General features: G+C 41.4%; 2 protein-coding genes across 4 annotated transcripts; one reads left to right on the top strand and one right to left on the bottom strand.

Moving 5' to 3' along the window:
• Positions 1-418: 418 nt before the first annotated feature.
• On the bottom strand, positions 419-17,263 carry LOC139541301 (DCN1-like protein 4). Of its 3 annotated transcripts, none has more exons than XM_071345805.1 (11): positions 17,123-17,263; positions 15,236-15,306; positions 14,793-14,832; positions 14,619-14,706; positions 9,473-9,564; positions 8,061-8,131; positions 5,412-5,503; positions 3,840-3,948; positions 3,169-3,273; positions 2,962-3,064; positions 419-2,861 (listed from the first exon to the last, which is right to left on the bottom strand). In XM_071345805.1, the coding sequence occupies exons 1-11, from the start codon at positions 17,139-17,141 to the stop codon at positions 2,806-2,808; spliced, it is 846 nt and encodes a 281-aa protein (XP_071201906.1). In that variant the 5' UTR covers positions 17,142-17,263; the 3' UTR covers positions 419-2,805. The 3 variants fall into 3 exon arrangements, with proteins under 3 accessions (XP_071201906.1, XP_071201909.1, XP_071201908.1); XM_071345808.1 differs by lacking the exon at positions 17,123-17,263 and adding an exon at positions 16,986-17,110; XM_071345807.1 differs by lacking the exons at positions 14,619-14,706; positions 14,793-14,832; positions 15,236-15,306; positions 17,123-17,263 and adding an exon at positions 11,792-12,079.
• Positions 17,264-19,063: 1,800 nt separating this feature from the next.
• On the top strand, positions 19,064-21,379 carry ociad2 (OCIA domain containing 2). The gene is made up of 6 exons (XM_071345804.1): positions 19,064-19,272; positions 19,363-19,447; positions 20,126-20,179; positions 20,272-20,319; positions 20,627-20,780; positions 21,105-21,379. The coding sequence occupies exons 1-6, from the start codon at positions 19,207-19,209 to the stop codon at positions 21,178-21,180; spliced, it is 483 nt and encodes a 160-aa protein (XP_071201905.1). The 5' UTR covers positions 19,064-19,206; the 3' UTR covers positions 21,181-21,379.
• The last annotated feature ends 215 nt before the right edge of the window (positions 21,380-21,594 follow it).

Below are 21,594 nucleotides of genomic sequence, written 5' to 3'. Positions count from 1 at the left end.
CACAGGAAGCACTTAGCTGTAGACATCCAGCCCCCCCTGGCTCTACCTGATGCCCCAGCAACACCTCCACCATCCCCAGAGGGAGAGGGGGCAGCAGGGTCTGGATGGAGGAGTAGGGAACAACAGATGAGAGCCATGGATGGATTTGGCTGTAACTCCATGACACAGGGAGACAGGAGCTATATGGGGTTAGTGGTTGCTAAACCATTCAGGATATCTCGTCGATATCAGAGCGTTACCTCAGAAATCATTATGACCACCCGGTGTAGTGAGGTCTCTACCTCTGGTGACCTCAATACGACCTACTCCAACTCCACCCTCCATTTTGAAACACACAAAGAGGGCAGTGAAGCTTGAGAGCTACAACTGTAATTGTTTGTACTGATTAAAGAAATCACCTGAGAAGTAAATGCAGCAATGAAAGTTGTTAAAACGTAAGTTGTTTATTTTAATTACATTGTTGTAAATGAGTGTAACACCAGACATGTTTGTCTTAATGAAAACAGCTGTTTAAGTGACTGAATGATTTCAGACTGACGCAAATAAAAGGTGGGACCATTAAAACTCAATTTCCCAGATTCATATCCACCTTCTTTACTCACTCAGTACCCTACTCCCCTCTATTTTGCTACAAAATAATCTCTTCATGACACTGCCTCCACATTATGTGGAGGCCGATGCATCATAAATAAACCTGTAATGAAAGTCGCCCATATTGTGTTTGTGATGTTTTTATATCAGTTGATCTATGGGTACCTAGACAATAAGATGCACACATGACGTGGTAATTACTGTGGTAATGCAATAGTAAAAATACATTAGGCCTACAGTAGCAGAATCAAACTTGATCCTGTGCAATTTAAAAACACAGAACGAACATCTCATCACAAACCACATTTGAATCTTTCTGTAAAGGAAGATGGCAAAGCAAAAATGAATGACAACAGTAAGTTAATATAGAGATACTGTAGGTTACAGTGAAAACAGACACATACATACTGTACATACATATACAGTCAGGACAGGGTTGTGCAACCTCCTGCGTTACCAATGTAGAACACCATCTGAATTAGACTTATTAGTGTGCAGTCCAGCCACTAGCTCCATCTCCAAAAACCTAATATAGACAAATATACTGATGACTGGACAGGACAGCCAAAGCATCATGGATCACTGATAGGTGGAGATCTCATGTGACCTTACTAATTCATAAATTGATCCATTTACTGTACATGCTTTAGTTGTGGATAAGATGCCACTGGGTTTGACCAATCAATGATTGACACCATTCTTACAACACATGCAGTCTCATGTTAATTTCAGTTCATGTCCATTTGTTTGAGAGACTGACAGTGGGGTTCTTTGTCGTTTTTACTGTGTGTGATAGGGGGGAGGGGTTGGCAAATGCAGGAGGGAAGTCCTCTTCCTCAAATGAGGTTACATGTGTGTTTCAGCTCTGAATATACACAATCATGGTTTTCATAAAGCGTTAAGACAACATGGAGGATATCAAATGAAGCACAAATTCCTGTACAAAAAAACAAAACAAGTTTTCAAAAATCTCATCCACTCACAGACGGCTCTGACGGAGAAGGTGCATGCAACGTTTCACTCATGACAATTGAGCGTCACATCACAGCCAGAGACAAAAGTTTATACATGTGTTACAAGAACATTAGCAAAAGCATAGCATCGTCACAGGGGTCTAATTCTAACCCTTCAATGTCCATGGTTTTGAGACCTCTTGAATGATAAGCCCAAAAGTCTAATTTCATCCTGATCTAATCCCTGACCACTGTGTGTGTGTGTGTGTGTGCGGGTGTGTGTTGAGCAAGTAAAGCAACCTCCATAAATGTTGAGAAAAAAATAAAACTATTACAAACCTACAGCTTAGAAACAGATTGGTCACACAAACCATGAATGCTGGCCAGTCCACCAACAACTGACCACTGCACTGTAATAAGAGTTAATAGGCAGCACTGCTGATTGGTTAGTTGTGGTATGAGGTCAACTGAAGCCTTCACAAGGGGCTAAAATACTTTAGCACAGGCTGGTGGTATCATAGTGAGCATGGGGATGAAAACCACTGGGGGCTCAAATTACTTTGTTATAGTAAACTGTGGAGGTGTCATCATCCACCTCTAACAGCTTTAGGGACCATGGCTAAAAGAACAACTACTGTAACACTCAGCCTGACACAATGTACTTCTTTAAGAATTCCAATTCAAACTAAATATAGGACAAAACTGATAGAAACGATGGGTTCTGTAGGTTATAAAGAGACAAGCACAGATCAAGTTCAAAGCACGGATATACAATATTCAAATGTGCCCAGGTCAAAATGACCTTGATTTAAGACTAAGACCGACTGTTCAAAAGGGAGGGATTTCATTTGTTTTATTCCTCCTTACGGGAGCGAGGGATTGAAGAGTGGATTTTTCTCTCACACAAAATCATTTAGCCCACGTCAGCCACTCATGAGAACAGTTATCCTATCACACAGCACACAGTGAGGGGGTGCAACGTCACAGGGGCTGCCATGTGCTTAACCACAATGCAACATGGGTAGGGAACATTACCCGGAGATAGTTGGTGTCTCCATAGTGACCATAAGTAATCTACATCCCAATCTCGCCAGGGCAGCTTACACCCAGTTTTGGACCTTACACCCCCCTGCAATCATTACCTGGAAGCACCACCTGTCATCGCTGACACGCACCTCTCCATTTTGTATAGTTTGTTTTCTCATAGCCGTCGTTGTTGTATTATGTTGTTTTGTTGACATTTGTTGCAGTGTACCTGATGCTATGACATCTCTCTTTCTTTGTACCATTCCACAAACTCATCCAACAAAACTGGCCCTGACAAAATTAGAGAAAAGAATGATAACATTAGGGAATTGATCAGCTGTACCACTATGAGAATGAGTGTATTAGTGTCAGTGTGCGTGTGGATACTCACAGGCTCCATCCTCGTCATAGTTACTGAGGTCCAGGTTGATTGTCCTGCTGAACTCTAAAACGTTGCACCACTGGTCTTTGTTGATGACCTTATACTTGGATTGCTAAATAAATTAGCATAGACAGGCAGTCAATACAAAGAACACTACATTCAAACACAGTTCCCTCACTTTATTAAGTTGAATGTTACACAGGTTAGACTCCATACCTCTAAAAACTGATTGAACACAGGAAACAGTGACCAAGTCTTTCCCAGGAGAAGCCCCAACATGCACTTGGCGGTGTTCAGGTCTAAGCTCCTCTGGTCCTTTTCCTGTACAATCAAAAATATACAGACATTGCTAAGGTCCCGGGTCAAATATGACTCAATTTAAATATTTAACTGTAAGTGATTAAGTAATACACTAAGCCTACTAGTAACGGTCAATGATTCTGTGTAATTCATGAGGACACAAAACCAAATCCCATGTGCTTTGTTTATTAAATGGTATTGATCTCACTTCAAGCACTATATTTCTATTCACTGTAAAGCTCAATTAATTGCTTTCAGGGGAACATGCCTTACAATTACTTAAAGCCAGACTATGTAAATAGCCCATCAGTACTCTTGACAAGCACTTCAGCCATGCAAGACAAACAAGAAAATAATCTTGACACTCAACTTATGAATACAAAGCTGAGAGCTGACAGCACAGCAATATTTTCATACCTGACGTCACTGATATTTTGTGTTTATTTCTATAAATGGTAATAAAGTTTAATGTATCATCTGTCGTGTGTTGAATCAAAATATCAACAAATAAATATCCAAGGTGAATGAATATCCCAGTCAGAGGAAATCTAGTGAGAATACCGCAGAACAGGTTTTGCCTCACTCACCCGAGCAAAGTCGAAGGCGTATCTGTAAATGAGCTTAAAGTTGGTGGTGTTGTTTAGGACAGACCTCAGGTAGTCCAGGGAGTTCCTCAGCCTCTCTGTGGAGTCGCACCTGACAACGCCAGAGAGACACGTTAGAGACAGACTAGAGTGTAGACAATAAAACAGACAGTTAACTATAAAGTAGACTATATGGGCAGACTATAACCCCAGTCTGGGGTCAGCACCATTTTGTACACTGCACAGCTAGAAATGGAAATAAACTATATGGACAGACACGCACAGAACATACAGTTGAAGTCGGAAGTTCATAAACACCTTAGCCAAATATATTTACACTCAGTTTTTCACAATTCCTGACATTTAATCCTAGTAAAAATTCCCTGTCTTAAGTCAGTTAGGATCACCATTTTATTTTAAGAATGTGAAATGTCAGAATAATAGTAGAGAGAATGATTTATTTCAGCTTTCATTTCTTTCATCACATTCCCAGTGGGTCAGAAATGTACATACACTCAATTAGTATTTGGTAGCATTGCCTTTAAATTGTTTAACTTGGGTCAAACATTTTGGGTAGTCTTCCCCAAATTTCCTATTTCATGATGCCATCTATTTTGTGAAGTGCACAATCCCTCCTGCAGCAAAGCACCCCCACAACATGAGGCTGCCACCCCCGTGCTTGGTATCCTTCGGCTTGCAAGCCTCCCCCTTTTTCCTCCAAACATAACGATGGTCATTATGGCCAAACAGTTCTATTTTTGTTTCATTAGACAAGAGGACAATTCTTTTAGTCTGGCTTTTTTATGGCGGTTTTGGAGCAGTGGCTTCTTCCTTGCTGAGCGGCCTTTCAGGTTATGTCGATATAGGACTCGTTTTACTGTGGATATAGATACTTTTGTACCCGTTTCCTCCTGCATCTTCACAAGGTCCTTTGCTGTTGTTCTGGGATTGATTTGCACTTTTCGCACCAAAGTACGTTAATCTCTAGGAGACAGAACGCGTCTCCTTCCTGAGCGGTATGACAGCTGCGTGGTCCCATGGTGTTTATACTTGCAAACTATTGTTTGTACAGATGAACGTGGTACCTTCAGGCGTTTGGAAATTTCTCCCAAGGATGAACCAGACTTGTGGAGGTCTACAGATTTCTTTAGATTTTCCCATGATGTCAAACAAAGAGGCACTGAGTTTGAAGGTAGGCCTTGAAATACATCCACAGGTACACCTCCAATTGACTCAAATTGTGTCAATTAGCTTATCAGAAGCTTCTAAAGCCATGACATCATTTTCTGGAATTTTCCAAGCTGTTTAAAGGCACAGTCAACTTAGTGCATGTAAACTTCTGACCCACTGGAATTGTGATACAGTGAATTATAAGTGAAATAATCTGTCTGTAAACAATTGTTGGAAAAATTACTTGCAAAGTAGATGTCCTAACCGACTTGCCAAAACTCTAGTTTGTTAACAAGAATTTTGTGGAGTGGTTGAAAAATGAGTTTTAATGACTCCAACCTAATTGTATGTAAACTTCTGACTTCAACTGTATAATAAAAACACCCAAATTGAGAGCAGACTTACTGCAGGGAGCCCATGCCACTCAACCACTCCTGTAGGGTGAAGTAGCCCATACTCTGGGCATCTAACTTCCAGGCCAGAACCAGCATCACCACCTGTTCACAAACACCATACACTCACATATTATTATAAACGGAAATGCTTGATATTTCAAAAATGGACTTTCCAATTAATAATTTGAATCTTTGTGCCATCTTTCAATAAAATGGGGAAAACTAACTAAAACACAGGAGACTGAAAAGATTTGGCATGGGTCCTCAGATTCTCAAAAGGTTCTACAGCTGCACCATCGAGAGCATCCTGACTGGTTCCATCACTGCCTGGTATGGCAACTGCTCGGCCTCAGACCGCAAGGCACTACAGAGGGTAGTGCGATTGGCCAAGCTTCCTGCCATCCAGGACCTCTATACCAGGCGGTGTCAGAGGAAGGCCCTAAAAATGGTCAAAGACTCCAGCCACCCTAGTCATAGACTGTTCTCTCTGCTACCACACGGCAAGCAGTAGCGGAGCGCCAAGTCTAGGTCCAAGATGCTTCTAAACAGCTTCTACCCCCAAGCCATAAGCCTCCTGAACATCTAGTCAAATGGCTACCCAGACTATTTGCATTGCCCCCTCCCCTCTCCACACCACTGCCACTTTCTGTTGTCATCTATGCAGTCACTTTAATTAACTTCACCTACATGTACATACTAACTCAACTAACCGGTGCCCCCGCACATTGACTCTGTACCGGCACCCCCCTGTATATATTGTTATTTTTTTTTACTGCTGCTCTTTAACGGCTTGTTACTTTTATCTCTTATTCTTATCCGTATTTTTTTTTTAAACTGCACTGTTGATTAGGGGCTCGTAAGTAAGCATTTCACTCTAAGGTCTGTTGTATTCGGCGCATGTGACTATTAACATTTGATTTGATTTTGTCAAAGACTTCAGCCACCCAAGTCATAGACTGTACTCTCTGCTACCGCACGGCAAGCTGTACCGATGCACCAAGTCTGGAACCAACAGGACCCTGAACAGCTTCTACCCCCAAGTCAAAGGCCATCAGCATATCACCCTGCATACCACTGCTGGCTTTCTTCTGAAGCTAAGCAGGGTTGGTCCTGGTCAGTCCCTGGATGGGAGACCAAATGCTGCTGGAAGTGGTGTTGGGGGGCCAGCAGGAGGCACTCTTTCCTCTGGTCTAAAAAATGCCCCAGGGCAGTGATTGGGGACACTTCCCTGTGTAGGGTGCTATCTTTCGGATGGGATGTTAAACAGGTGTCCTGACTGAGGTCATTAAAGATCCCATGGCACTTATTGTAGGGGTGTTAACCCTGGTGTCCTGGCTAAATTCCTAATCTGGCTACCTAATCATCCCCAGTTTACAATTGGTTCATCCCTCTCTTCTCCCCAGGTTGTTGCTGTAAATGAGAATGTGTTCTCAGTCAACTTACCTGGTAAAAAATAAGACTGCTGAACAGTTCATCAAATATTTGCATTAACTCCCTTTTTTGTTGCATTGGCTCTATGCACTCACTGGACTCTACCCACACACACGCCGTGGAAGAAGATACTCCCGACTAGTGATGGCTGATGTGGGAGCACAACATGAGGACTACATTGTTTGGATGGCAGACCATCTGTGGGCTATCCGGGATTAAAAACACCTTATGTGGAAATCTCAATGAAGAGACAGTCCTAGGGTTACTGAAGCCAGGAGAGATGAAGACTGACAAAACTTGAATTGACTAAATTAATATTACTGTGCGAATTAAATTGTCATATTTTGATTGTTTCAAGAGTTTATAAAGAGCTAAGAATTTTGACATGTTTTATTGTACTGTAAGTACTATAGATTTATTGCTACAGAGAAACTTATTCTGTTCGTCAGACAGCAGATAGTTCAAAGAGGAGCGACACAGGTGCCCCTGGTTAATTTAGAGAAGAGTTGTGATGATTAGATTCAATGTGTGTGTGTGTGTGTGTTGTTTTCATGCCTTTGTTTTAACGTTTTGGGCCATGCAAAGTGATGTTAAGTAGACGATAGGAGATACCCGGGAGTTGGCACTCTTGGAAGAATAAAAGCTTTACTTAAACTTAGATCATGTTTGGATCTAATACCTGAGTTGTTGACCAATAGCATTAGTGTAAAGTTAACCTCCATGTAGGTCTGATATCTGATTGGTGTAACCGCTGCTTCTCAGAGGTGTGACAATTAGGGTTGGCAAGACCAACACAGAGAATTCTGAATTCCTAAAACACCACATAGCAAATTCTTGACAAGAGTTGAAAAAAAAAAAGTCATTTCTGGGCTGCCCTACACACACACATATTGACACCACAGACACACACTGCTGATACCGTTTATTATAAATCCTGATTGCCTAGTCCCTATTACCTCAGCTACCTCCTACCCCTGCACATTGACTCGGTACCAGCACCCCTTGAATAAAGCCTCAGTTATATTACTGTGTTTCCATTTCGCAAATTGTTCTTACTTTTTAACTCTGCATTGTTGTGAAAGGGCTCGTAAGTAAGCATTTCACGGTAAAGTCTACACCTGTTGTATTCAGAGCATTTGACAAATAACATTTTATTTATGATTTGCATGCACATGTAGATGGATTATAAATGTCACTCATCTACATAGACATGAATAGCCATCCTTACATTTTCGGGTTCCACTCCAATGTCTTCACAGAACTTCTCCATTCCCTCTGGCCCCACAACATCGTCACAGACTATCAAAGATACACACACAGAGAGCCATTATACATACTGTATGACATCACAACCAGACACTCTACTCTATTTACATGGTGTGATGTCATAATCAGGAGGTCAAATCATTCACTATTATAACCAATCATAGTTTTTGTGATATCTTCATTGTTATTTCATACAATTCTAACATCACAGCAAAAATGACAATCACAATGCATACATACAGTATCCATCCAAAGTTTGGACACACCTACACATGCAAAGGTTTTTCTTTATATTTACTACATTGCAGAATACATTGAAGCTTTGCATACTCTTGGCATTCTCTCAACCAGCTTCACCTGGAACGCTTTTCCAACAGTCTTGAAAGAGTTCCCACATATGCTGAGCACTTGTTGGCTGCTTTTCCTTCACTTTGCGGTCCAACTCATCCCAAACCATTTCAAGTGGGTTGAGGTCGGGTGATTGTGGAGGCCAGGTCAACTGATGCAGCATCACTCTCCTTCTTGGTCAAATAGCCCTTACACAACCTGGAGATGCACATCCACACCATCACACCTCCATGCTTCAAGGTGGGAACTACAAGGAGTAGTGATCTCCACAATGATCTCCGCATGGTTGACCTCCTTGTGGTTCCCACCGTGAAGCATGGAGGAGGAGGTGTGATGGTGCTTTTCTGGTGCCACTGTCAGTGATTTATTTAGAATTCAAAGCACACGTAACCAGCATGGCTACACAGCAATACCCCATCCGGTTTGAGCTTAGTGGGAATATAATTTATTTTTCAACAGGACAATGACCCAACACCTCCAGGCTGTGTAAGGGCTATTTGACCAAGGAGGAGAGTGATGGAGTGCTGCATCAGATGACTTGGCCTCCACAAATCACCCGACCTCAACCCAACTGAGATGGTTTGGGATAAGTTGGACCGCAGAGTAAAGGAAACGCAGCCAACAAGTGCTCAGCATATATGGGAACTCTTTCAAGAATGTTGGAAAAGTTCTAGGTGCCATCAAGGCAAACGGTGGCTATTTGAATAATCTAAAATATATAACACTTTTTTGGTTACTACATGATTCCATAGTTGATGTCTTCACTATTATTCTACAATGTAGAAAATAGTAAAAATAAAGAAAAACCTTGTAATGAGTAGGTGTCCAAACTTTTGACTGGTACTGTACCAACATAATTCTCTGACGCCCTAGTCACAGCCTTCTCATACAACAATTCAACTTTGACATGAAAAGCCCAATCTAAGGGTAACAGAAGGTATTTACACCGTTATGGTCTGTGTTTTATACAAACTGATAGTTTATTATTTTTTTTTATTTTTTTTCTACAATTCTTGTGTGTCTCACCTGCGTATTCGTAGAACCACTCCAGACATCTTTTACTGGAGAAGGTATCCTCCTCTCGGATTTGTGGTGCCTCATGTTGTTTTCTAAAAACACTGCATTATGAAAAAGATCATTTCAGACAACCTACGGAACAAGTGCACACAGCATAGTTCACACATTACTGCGGGTGCTGGGAATACATTGCGCGACTTAAAATCCTACCGTCTGGGAGCATATTACACACTACGATGTAAAAAAGGTTAATCCCTACTGGATGAGCTACGCGATGAAAAGTCCTCTTGCTGCTCTTTTGAATTTCTGAGTTGGCAATGACATATGCAAACTCATTGGGGAGACAAATCACTTATCATTAGGGTTGCAAAGGGTTGGAAACTTTCCGGAATTTTGTTTAAATTCTTCTTCTTCAAAAAAAGTGCTTATTACAGTGAACCTTTTTTGTGGGATACAAGGCAATTCTACATCTTGCGGCATATTTTGGTTAAACTATCCCCAATTCAATGGACAGCTGATCACATACATCACATGTACAGCTGATTCTCAAGATCTTGCACACTAATGAGATGTTATTGAGCCCACACTACTACACTGTCTGAGCCAAGGACTACATGCTTTATGGTAAGTTTTGATTACAATACTGTGTGAGGTGAATATATTTTATATGACTTTTTGTTAACTAGTAAATAGTAGCCAACAGCAAAGTGTTTAAATCATTTCTAATTTGTTAACAATTTCTGCTACTTAGTTTTTGCTACCATTTGAGTTTTAGCTTGCTTGAGCCTGCTAACTGAGGATTGTTAATTCACCTGTTTCCATACGTTTCATTTAAAAAAAAATCTTACAAATGAGTTGTTTAATCTAACTGCTTAACTATTTACATGTACATGGAATTGTATTAGTTGTTTTTTTTACTCATTTGTTCATAATCTTTACAGGAAAATGCCACAGGCACTATCTGATGTGTGGAGACATTTCACTGCAGCTAATGCAGAATGAAAAGCTGTGTACATTTGCAAATACTGTGTCAAATCATATGTGAAGGATGCAACAAAGATGCAGAATCATCTCGCCAAGTGCATAAAGTTCCCTCAGCGCTCACAACAAGCAGCCTCTGGCAAAAGTCCCTCTACTTCTAGTCGAGGTGAAAATGATGAATCAGACACCTTATCGATAGCAAAAGCTCGTGGTCCTCCTGGAATCAGAAGTTCTTTTGACTCAATAGAGGAATGTAGTCAGAGAAATGCTGATAAATGTCTTGCTCAAGCTGTGTATGCAACTGGTTCACCTCTGATGCTCACAGGCAATGTGTATTGGAAGAGATTTATGAATGTCCTTCGCCCAGCATACAGCACTCCAACCGGACATGCTTTATCAACTCATTGCTGGATGCAGAATTCAAGTGAAGGTCAAGAAAAATCATAGAGAAGGCAGACTGTATTGCAATTATCTCTGATGGGTGGTCAAATGTTCGTGGGTAAGGAATAATTAACTACATCTCCACCCCTCAACCAGTATTCTACAAGAGCACAGACACAAGGGACAACAGACACACCAGTCTCTACATTGCAATTGAGCTGAAGGCAGTCAATGACCTTGGACCACAGAAGGTATTGCACTGGTGACAGACAATGCTGCGAACATGAAGGATAATTGGTCTAAAGTAGAGGAGTCCTACCCTCACATCACACCCATTGGTTGTGCTGCTCATGCATTGAATATGCTCCTCAAGGATGTCATGGCACTGAAAACAATGGATACACTCTACAAGAGAGCCAAGGAAATGGTTAGGTATGTGAAGGGTCATCAAGTTATAGCAGCAATCTACCTCACCAAGCAAAGTGAGAAGAATAAGAGCACCATATTGAAGCTGCCCAGCAACACCTGTTGGGGTGGTGTTGTTATCATGTTTGACAGTCTCCTGGAGGGGAAGGAGTCTCGCCAAGAAATGGCCATATCACAGTCTGCCGATATGGACAGCCCCATCAAGAGGATCCTCCTGGATTATGTATTTTGGGAGAGTGGTAAGCAGCCTGAAACTCCTGAAAGCTATAGTAGTACCCACTGCACGGATTGAGGGAGACAATACCATCCTGTCTGATGTTCAGACTCCGCTTGCAGATGTAAGAGAATAAATCCGTACTGCCCTGCCCACTTCACTGTTACTCCAAGCAGAGGAAACTGCAATTCTGAAATGCATCAAAAAGCGTGAAGACTTATGCCTGATGCCCATACACACCGCAGCGTACATGCTGGACCCAAAGTATCCTAGCAAGAGTATCCTGTCTGGTGCAGAGATCAACAAGACCTATGGTGTCATCCTACCGTGTCTCGCCACCTTGGCCTGGATGAGGGTAAGGTTCTTGGCAGTCTGGCGAAGTACACTTCCAAGCAAGGGCTTTGGGATGGAGATGCAATTTGGCAGTCGTGCCAACATACAGTTGAAGTTGGAAGTTTACATACACCTTAGCCAAATACATTTAAAAACATAGTTTTTAATAATTCCTGACATTATATCCTCAAACATTCCCCGTCTTCGGTCTGTTAGGATCACAACTTTATTTTAGTATTGTGAAATGTCAGAATAATAGTAAGGAGAACGATTTAATTCAGCTTTTCATTCTTTCATCACATTCCCAGTGGGTCAGAAGTTTACATGCTACCAAATACTAATTGAGTGTATTGTCTTTAAATTGTTTAACTTCAGTCAAACGTTACAGGTAGCCTTCCACAAGCTTCCCACAATAAGTTTGGTGAATTTTGGCTAATTCCTCCGGACAGAGCTGGTGTAACCGAGTCAGGTTTGTAGGCCTCCTTGCTCGCACACGCTTTCTCACTTCTGCCCACACATTTTCTATAGGTTTGAGGTCAGGGCTTTGTGATGGCCACTCCAATACCTTGACTTTGTTGTCCTTAAGCCATTTTGCCACAACTTTGGAAGTATGCTTGGGGTCATTGTCAAATTTGGAAGACCCATTTGCGACCAAGCTTTAACTTCCTGACTGATGTCTTGAGATGTTGCTTAAATATATCCACATCATTTTCCTACCTCATGATGCCATCTATTTTGTGAAGTGCACCAGTCCCTCCTGCAGCAAAGCACCCCCACAACATGATGCTGCCACCCCCATGCTTCATGATTGGGATGGTGTTCTTTGGCTTGCAAGCCTCCCCCTTTTTCCTTCAAACCTAACGATGGTCATTATGGGCAAACAGTTCTATTTTTGTTTCATCAGACCAGAAGACATTTCGCCAAAAAGTATGATCTTTGTCCCCATGTGCAGTTGCAAACTGTAGTCTGGCTTTTTTTTTTTTTTTTTTTTTAAATGGCGGTCTTTTTCCTTGCCGAGCAGTCTATCAGGTTATGTCGATTTAGGACTTGTTTTACTGTGGATATAGATGCTTTAGTACCTGTTTCCTCCAGCATCTTCACAAGGTCCTTTGCTGTTGTTCTGGGATTGATTTGCACTTTTCGCACCAAAGTACGTTCATCTCTAGGAGACAGAACGTGTCTCCTTCCTGGGCGGTATAACGGCCGCGTGATCCCATGGTGTTTATACTTGCGTACTATTGTTTGTACAGATGAACGTGGTACCTTCAGTCATTTGGAAATTGCTCCCAAGGATGAACCAGAATTGTGGAGGTCTTGGCTGATTTCTTTTGAAATACATCCACAGGTACACCTCCAATTGACTCAAATTATGTCAATAAGCCTATCAGAAGTCATGACATCATTTTCTGGATTTTCTAAGCTGTTTAAAGGCACAGTCAACTTAGTGCATGTAAACTTCTGACCCACTGGAATTGTGATACAGTGAATTATAAGTGAAATAATCTGTCTGTAAACAATTGTTGGAAAAATTACTTGTGTCATACACAAAGTAGATGTCCTTACCGACTTACCAAAACTATAGTTTGTTAACAAGAGTTTTGTGGAGTGGTTGAAAAATTAGTTTTAATGACTCCAACCTAAGTGTATGTAAACTTCCGACTTCAACTGTATCTCATCAGCCACCTGGTGGAAGGGATTTTGTGGATCTGAGGCTCTTTCCCCCGTTGCCTCCCTCACCCTCCAAATCACACCAACATCAGCCGCCTCAGAGTGCAACTGGTCCTTGTTTGGGAACACACACACACCAAAGCAGGCTGACCAATACAAGGGTTGAAAGATAGGTGGCCATCTGGGCAAATTTGAGGCTTTTTGAGCCTGACAACGAGCCATCCTCAACAAGGTTGGAAAGTGACAGTGAAGATGAGGCCTCAGAGTCTGATGTTCAAGAGGGGGACATTGAGAAGGTCCAGGGAGAAGACATGGAAGCCTGAGAGGAAGACAACCAAAGCTTTAGTTTCTAGACTGTCATTTTACAGATGTATGTTGAAAATGTTTTTGGGAGATGTGATGGATCATTGGGGATCATTCAATATTCCCTTTTGTTGTTCAGTGAAATCATCCCATGTGAAGAGTCAACTCATTTAATAAAAGTTAATTTCATAACTAAATTGTTTTTATTACATTTCTATTGGAAGGATTTAATTTGCAAGTGTATAGTTATGATAAGTTTAAAGGTTTGTTTCTGTCTCCATATGATATGGTAAATATATACAATGCAAAAAATATCTACATTTAAATGGCATTAATATTAATTTGCATACATTTCCATTAATTCCCATGGAAAGTTTCCACCTCTAAATATTCCCCAAAATGTGCAACCCAAGTCATTATTCATGGATACATTTTCAGGGAACAGGTCATCTCTGAAACCCAGAAAAAACATTTGTGCGTCATTAGGTTCTGGGGGGGAGATGTATGAGAAAATCTACTAAAACGAGGAGCGGAAGCAGGGCCATAACTCCAACACCCCTCTCTCTGCAAGTTTCAGGCAAGGCTATGGGTTAAATGTACCCTACCCCTCCCAATTTGGAAAGTGCACACCCGCTAAACTGTGATTTGTTCAAATAACCAGTTACAAAAACCTGCACACATAACCTTTGCTCGTTAGTCATCAAATCCAACATTCTTTTCACAGATGTTACGATAAAATGTTTGTGCATGAGAGATTAGTGAACAGTGAAACTGAATAAGACTGTTGGATATAACTCCTCTCCTATACAGTCTAGTTACTTAGCTAACTGATGCATACGTTGGTAGTACCTGTCCTGGCGACTCTTCTTAGCTGACAGGTCATCTCCAGCAGTGGGTCTCCTCTTTTTCCTAGGAGGCATGGCTCTGGAGCAGCAGGCTGAGAGAAACACATTATGAGTGATATAGAGAGAGTGATATATAAGTGTCACATGGGTCTGCATTAGGTGCAGGCAGGGTCGGTACCTGTGGAGTGACCGTTATGTCCAACGTCCTCCGTCAGGTTCTGAGGGGAGGGATAAATGTATTAGGCAACTACCACCAAAATACACAAACACACACTGCAGCACTGACATTAGCATGCATTGAGCAAGGGGAGGGAGGGTGTGTAGGGACAGGAAGCTTGCTCTCTCATTTCCTCAAGCTTGTAACCTTTAAAGATGCAGTTGTTAGTTCAGACTGCGAGAGAGGGAGGAGAGCCGAGAGGATGAATCACACCCTTTAAGGGTCCATCCAGGAATTCAAAATTAATCTATAACTAATTAATAACTTGGATTCATTTGTAGATAAGGGGAAATGCCCATGATCAAATCCATTGCATCGTGCCAGAGTAAGTCCAACTGGAAATAACAGTTGGAACTGGTGACTGGTACTTATGACACAATGATATGAGGGCAAAAAGCTTTTACCAGCCTGTGCAGGGTGTGGTAGATTTTGTGAATGCCGGCCAGTGTAGACAAATGGGTGTGCAGCTGAAAATCTATAGGGGGAAAAAAAATAAAGTTAGCAATGTGCCGAAATTGTAACACTACATATGGAACACATATGCAACAGTACTTGTAACAGTATATGAAATAAAAATATGCTGCTCACACAGAAACAACCTCATCTTAATGACGTGCTGCATAACATGTCAATTCACTAGGTTTCCCAAGGCACAGAGAAGGGAGAGCTCACCATCTGCTACCCACAGCCTGCCTACATCATGCTCCCTCTGTCATAGCCAGAGTCACCTCTTGCATTCAGCCAATAGGAATGAGAACGCATGCATGTACAACCATCTTATTCACCATCTTCATCATTTGCAACAGCTGGGATAACTAAATAGTGACGTAACAGCACACAATCAAGGCATTTCATCAGGATGGGTATGACTTTTTTTTTTTTTAAGCATTTTTATGCTGATATTAGCAGTCTTCTCTCACAGTATACCAACAAGAAGGTGGTATGATGAAGAACTATAATGCAATAGGCTACTGCTAGATAAAAGGCAATAGTATTCAGTGGCCTACAGATCATAAGCCGGGCTGATCTTTTTTTATTTAACTAGGCAAGTCAGTTAAGAACAAATTCTTATTTACAATGCCGGCCTAGGAACAGTGTGTTAACTGCCTTGTTCAGGGGCACAACGACATTTTTACCTTGTCAGCTCGGGGATTCGATCTCGCAAAATCTCGGTTACTGGCTCAACGCTCTAACCACTAGGCTACCTGCCGAATACCAACATGTGGATGGTATTCAATATATGTATTTATTGTATAAAAGGGTTCAAAGAATGCCAGCCAAAATTTGGTTGTCGATTTTGATTAAACACTACGCGGACATACGCTTATCCAATAAATATATATATATTTTTCTTTATCCTCATCTACGTTCACTAAGTGTCAACTTAGTTTTGTGAAAACGCTCACACAAGCAGGAGACTGAATCCAGTTATACATGTGTCGAACCACATCAAACACTAGATTAATATAGCCTACCTAAAATAGGTACAGACGCACAACTTGCAGAGTTTACAAAGTATCTAGAGAGTAGATGGAGACATGGATGTTGTAGTCCATTTCCTGGATTAAGGTTCTTATATCCGGAGAAATGGAGAGTGGAGAGACTACAATTCCCAGACCTCAGAAATTAATTTCATTCAACAACCCTCTACTCACCCCAACTGATGAATGCATGTTATATTGTTACAAAAATACGTTACATCCTATGGAATAGTCCCTACAAATATCTTATCGTTCTCTTGGAACAGTTGATGTAGATGATGCGCAGTCGGAGAGAGCTATTGCAGTAGGCATAGAAATACAGAACTGCGTCACAATTTATCCTCATAAATTTTCCGGGGGAGTACAGTTTTCCGCATTTGCTTGGAAAACTGACCTATTTAGTCTTACACAACATTGTTTTCCAAGTGTTACTTGCTATGCAACTGCACTCCCACCCGTAAAAAAAGCGACACAATATCAGTATAAAATGGTCGACAATAATGACACATTAAGCAGATGTAATGAACAGAATAGCAGCCTTGGCAATGTTACCGTAACTAACAATTTCCAACAAAATGTAAATGCCTCCAGCAATGACAGTACACAGAATTCTCCCTTTGTTGCGCCCCAAGACAACACTGGGAAAGGCAATAGTCAGATAGTCGGTACATACATTTATTCGATCACTCGATTAACAGTTCATAGAACCATTCAAATCTAAAAGTAGACATATGCAACAGACTCGGTTATCAATACGTGGAGCCTATCCTACTGCCCGTAAAATACACCAAAAGCTACAACTATACTTACTTGCCGCATCAGAGAGCATTTTTTATAAACACACAACTGTCTGTGTGAAGTCCGAGGACCGCCAGTAGGCGGAACATGTCAACATAACCATGCCCACAGATAATTTAGGTGGACGAGGAACCTAGTAGCCGCACCCCTAATCCTTCATGATAGGCTGTCTCTGGTGTCATTTGGGACAGCTGTAGACAAAGAATTAAGAAGCTCCTCTGGATGAACGTGACAGGTCAAAGTTCCAAACCAGACCATCCCACCGCTGTGGTTCATTGGCTAGGAAACGATCTACATAATCAGTGAGAAGATTCTATGAATGCCCGGGTGAACCGGGTTAGCGTTTATTGCATGCCAGGCTGTAATAAAGTAGGCCCACCCACTGGGGAGCCAGGCCCAGCCAATCTGAATGAGTTTTCCCCCACAAAAGAGCTTTATTACAGACAGAAATACTCCTCAGTTTCATAAGCTGTCTGGGTGGCTGGTCTCAGACGGTCCTGCAAGTAAAGAAGCCAGATGTGGAGATCCTGGGCTGCCGTGGTTACACGTGGTCTGCAGTTGTGAAGCTGGTTGGATGTACTGCCAAATTCTCTAAAAACAATGTTGGAGGCTTATGGTAGAAAAATTAACATTCATTCCTGCAGTCAACATGCTAATTGCACGCTCACTCAAAACTTGAGACATTGGTGGCATTGTGTTGTGTGCACATTTTAGAGTGGTCTTTTGTCCCCAGCACAAGGTGCACCTGTGTAATGAGCATGCTGTTTAATCAGCCTTTTGATAGGCCAAACCTGTCAGGTGGATTATCCTGGCAAAGGAGAAATGCTCACTAACAGGGATGTTAAACAGAAATATACTTTTTGTGCGTATGGAACATTTCTGGTATCTTTTATTTCTGCTCATGAAACCAACACTTTACATGTTGCGTTTATATTTTTGTTCAGTACATGTCGGTTCTAAAATTCTGTGGTTACACAGAAAACTTATTGTAGGGTGTGATTTTATTTATTGTTCCCCACCTGAATTAATAGTTTTTTTGTCTCAAATTTAAAATGTTATTCTGGTACCCCATGCCTCTGCAACATTTGACAAGCATAATAATTTTGTCATGCACAAAGCTTATTTAGCCTAATTACATAATTATAATGAATAAAGCTAAATTTATTTGTAAAATTATTTGCCGCATGTTACAAAGAAAGTTTGATTTGATTTAATAACTCTACCTACATGTACATATTACCTTTATTACCTCGACTAACCGGTGCCCCCACACATTGACTCTGTACTGGTATCCCCTGTATATAGCCTCGCTATTGTTATTTTACTGCTGCTCTTTATTTCTTTTTTTTCTTCTTATTTTTTTTTTTTAACTGCATTGTTGGTTAGGGGCTTGTCAGTAAGCATTTCACTGTAAGGTCTACACCTGTTGTATTTGGCGCATGTGACAAATAGATTTGATGAAACACTTAACTAGACAACTAACTACATGAGATGAGAATAGAGAGCACTAGTATATGCAACATAACTTAAGATATTTGAATGGGGATGAATTACACTATAGACCACATAACTTGCTCTTATTTTATATATTTAAAGAATATTGACTCTTTCACAGAGTGATTAGATTAATAAATATCTACCCCACCTCACAGATGCAGAACAAGAGCATAAACATCCATTTATCATGCTGTTTTATACTGGCTGGGGTAAAGAAACATGTTCAAAGGTGAGTTGAATGACTCAGGGATTTTCATGAAATGGAGGTTTCTGTTCAATTGCATCATAACATATAGATAATCACTAAATAGGTTTTATTAGGACAGCTTTGACCTGTGTGTGAGTTTGTGTGTGTGAGCAAGCGAGAGAAAGAGCTTTTCCGATGTCTATATTAAAGGCTTTTTCAACAGGCCTTTTGGTGGGCAGGGCCTCTTCAGTGTTTACTCAAAAAGGGAGGAGTGAGAGAGGCTTTGTAGACGAGGAAAATACGAGAGTAAAGTGAAAGGAGTAGCAACGAAGACCATAGGTAATTCAGGTCCAAGTGAAAAGTTGAGCAGAGTATTTGAGCAAATAAGAGATTCTTTCAGACACTTGACATCATGAGCTCTGAAACCCTTGAGAAAACACTAACAGTGAAGGCAGAAGGAGCCACCCCATGGGAGAAGGTGAAACACGCACACACAATACTCGGACACGATTAGTGAACTGTATGGTGTGGGTGACCTCTAATCTCTGACCTGTCTGGTGTGTCCCAGTGTCAACATGGAGATCGACACATCCACAGAGACGATGTGAGACAAATCTGGAAGGAGTGCAAGGAAGAGAGCTTCTGGTATAGAGGTATTGACCAAGGGCGCTGAACTTTTTAATCCAAGCAATTACACATGCACTGCAAAAAGCTTGTTATTTCTCAAAGAAACTCCATTGATGCTAGACCCTCTGTGGCTTGCTCGCCATTTCTAGGTGGGTAGTGCATCTTTTGTAAACAGCAAACCCATTAGTAGGAGTCATATAAGTCAGTGGCCCTTTAATCAGGCCCCTTTCCCTGGCTATGGCACGTTTTCAAATTCTACCGTCTGCATTCCAAACCCTGTCTCAGAGCAAAAAATTGCCCCCATCTGAGTATGCTTTTGGCGATTGATGATGGGCCTGTATTCAAAGCGTTACTTTGGGAGAGGACTTTAAACCTTTTTTTAATGCTTTGTTCTTTGACCATCGGTCACCAGAGAGGTTAATAAGCTCCATTACAGCGGAAGCTCAGTGAAAAGGCATGATACATATACAGCTGAAAATCAAACTCACTCCGTTAGAAAATAAGTGTTTCCGTGTCACACTACTGGACATTCTAACTAAGTGGTGTGGGGAAAAACAGGACTCCCTTTGATTTTAATAATATCTTCGCACCACAGGAACAAGTTGATTTGTCCTCAGTGTGGGGTTATTGTAGTGCAGGTTTGATTGAATCCGGCCGCCGTAAATTGGTACAACTACTAACCTCTGTTCTCATGTTCCTCTCAGCTCTTCCCCTCTCTCTGGGAAGCATGGCTGTCACTGGGGGGCTCATCTACAAAGGTAAGACACTCACATAACATTAGTCATAGTTTAAATCAAGGTTCAGGTTTAACATCATTAACAAACATGCACTGTATAATATTTTGTGACAGGAGTTTGGAGTGCATCAAAGACACTTGGCCCATTCCCAAAACTAGCAGGTGAGCTGTGAGCCCATTAGTGGAAGTAGAGGGTTCTGTCCAGCAGGTTTTATCATGTGTGTTTCCAATACTTATGTTTGGGGAAACCTGGTTTATATGGTGACTTAGTTACACATCTTCCTCAGTGCTGATGGGACTATTGGATTCAGTTGCTGCTCCCTACTCAGTGGTAAATGCACAGTTGCTAGATAAACACTGATTAATAAAAAGGGGATAGGCTTCTTTGGACATTCCAAAAGTGGCAGCTAGACTTAACCTGTATTACAGAGTTTTAACATGTTTATGACCAATGACCTTGTCCCTTCAGCGGCTGGCGTCCTTGGTTATGCAGTGGGGAAGGCTTCCTATGTTCCAACCTGCAGAAATAAGTTCCAGAGACTTGGGCCCGTCTTTGGTCCAGAATCTGAATATGGCTTTGGACCCGGCCCATTTGGAGGCCGTGGTTCTGGCCCAGGACACAGGTGAGTAGAGCTGAGGAATTTGTCACTTCTGTTGCCCATGCTAGTCTTTTTTCTGAAGGGATTATGTAACAGGGAGATAGATACCAGCTATGTGGCTTAAACCTTATCATGCCAGTGGGTTATCTTTTTTGTCCAAGTTAAGGCACTAGCATAAGAATTGTATTTATTGCATGTTGGTGTGTGATACTAAAGCTTAATCTCTCGCGGACAGACACACGTAACATAGCATCTAATGTAATCACTTAAGATTTTAGTTATGGGTTTCCGAAATTATACTAAAGCGGTTGGTGAGTTAATGTTAACAGGTTCCTCTGCCTCTTTTAGACACTGCCACCACGTGTGTGAAGAGTGTAAGCGACAGCAAGCCCCTGCTGCACCAATAGAGGGTGTGCAAAGCTAAAACACACACACTCTGTCTACACCCAACGTTTGTGTACTCAATTCTAAAGATCCTTGTCTGTTCTCCCCCAAGTATGTTTTACAAACCTTGGAGTCCAATTCAGGCGATGCATTGCAAATGGACATGAAGTAATGATTTTGTAAAAGTTCTACCAAAAATAAAGATTGCGTATTTACCTCAGTTAAATACCTTGATGATTTGTGTTGTTGAGGTTTGTGTCTATTCAGGATGACAACATGTAGCAGTCACAGCCGAGGGACAGCCATCGCAGCATTGTTGAATAGATCTGAGATGGCTGTGCCATATTCTTTTAATTATGAAAGTTAACACCCCTCCAATTTATACTCCAGCAGAGACAGAACGATCAGAGGCCCTGGGGGCGTGTTATTTAATGTATTGGTGTGTGGTTTGCAT

This window comes from Salvelinus alpinus, chromosome 16 (genome assembly GCF_045679555.1).
Source record: "Salvelinus alpinus chromosome 16, SLU_Salpinus.1, whole genome shotgun sequence".
Taxonomy (NCBI): Eukaryota; Metazoa; Chordata; class Actinopteri; order Salmoniformes; family Salmonidae; genus Salvelinus; species Salvelinus alpinus.
This window is presented reverse-complemented; position numbering and strand designations above follow the sequence as displayed.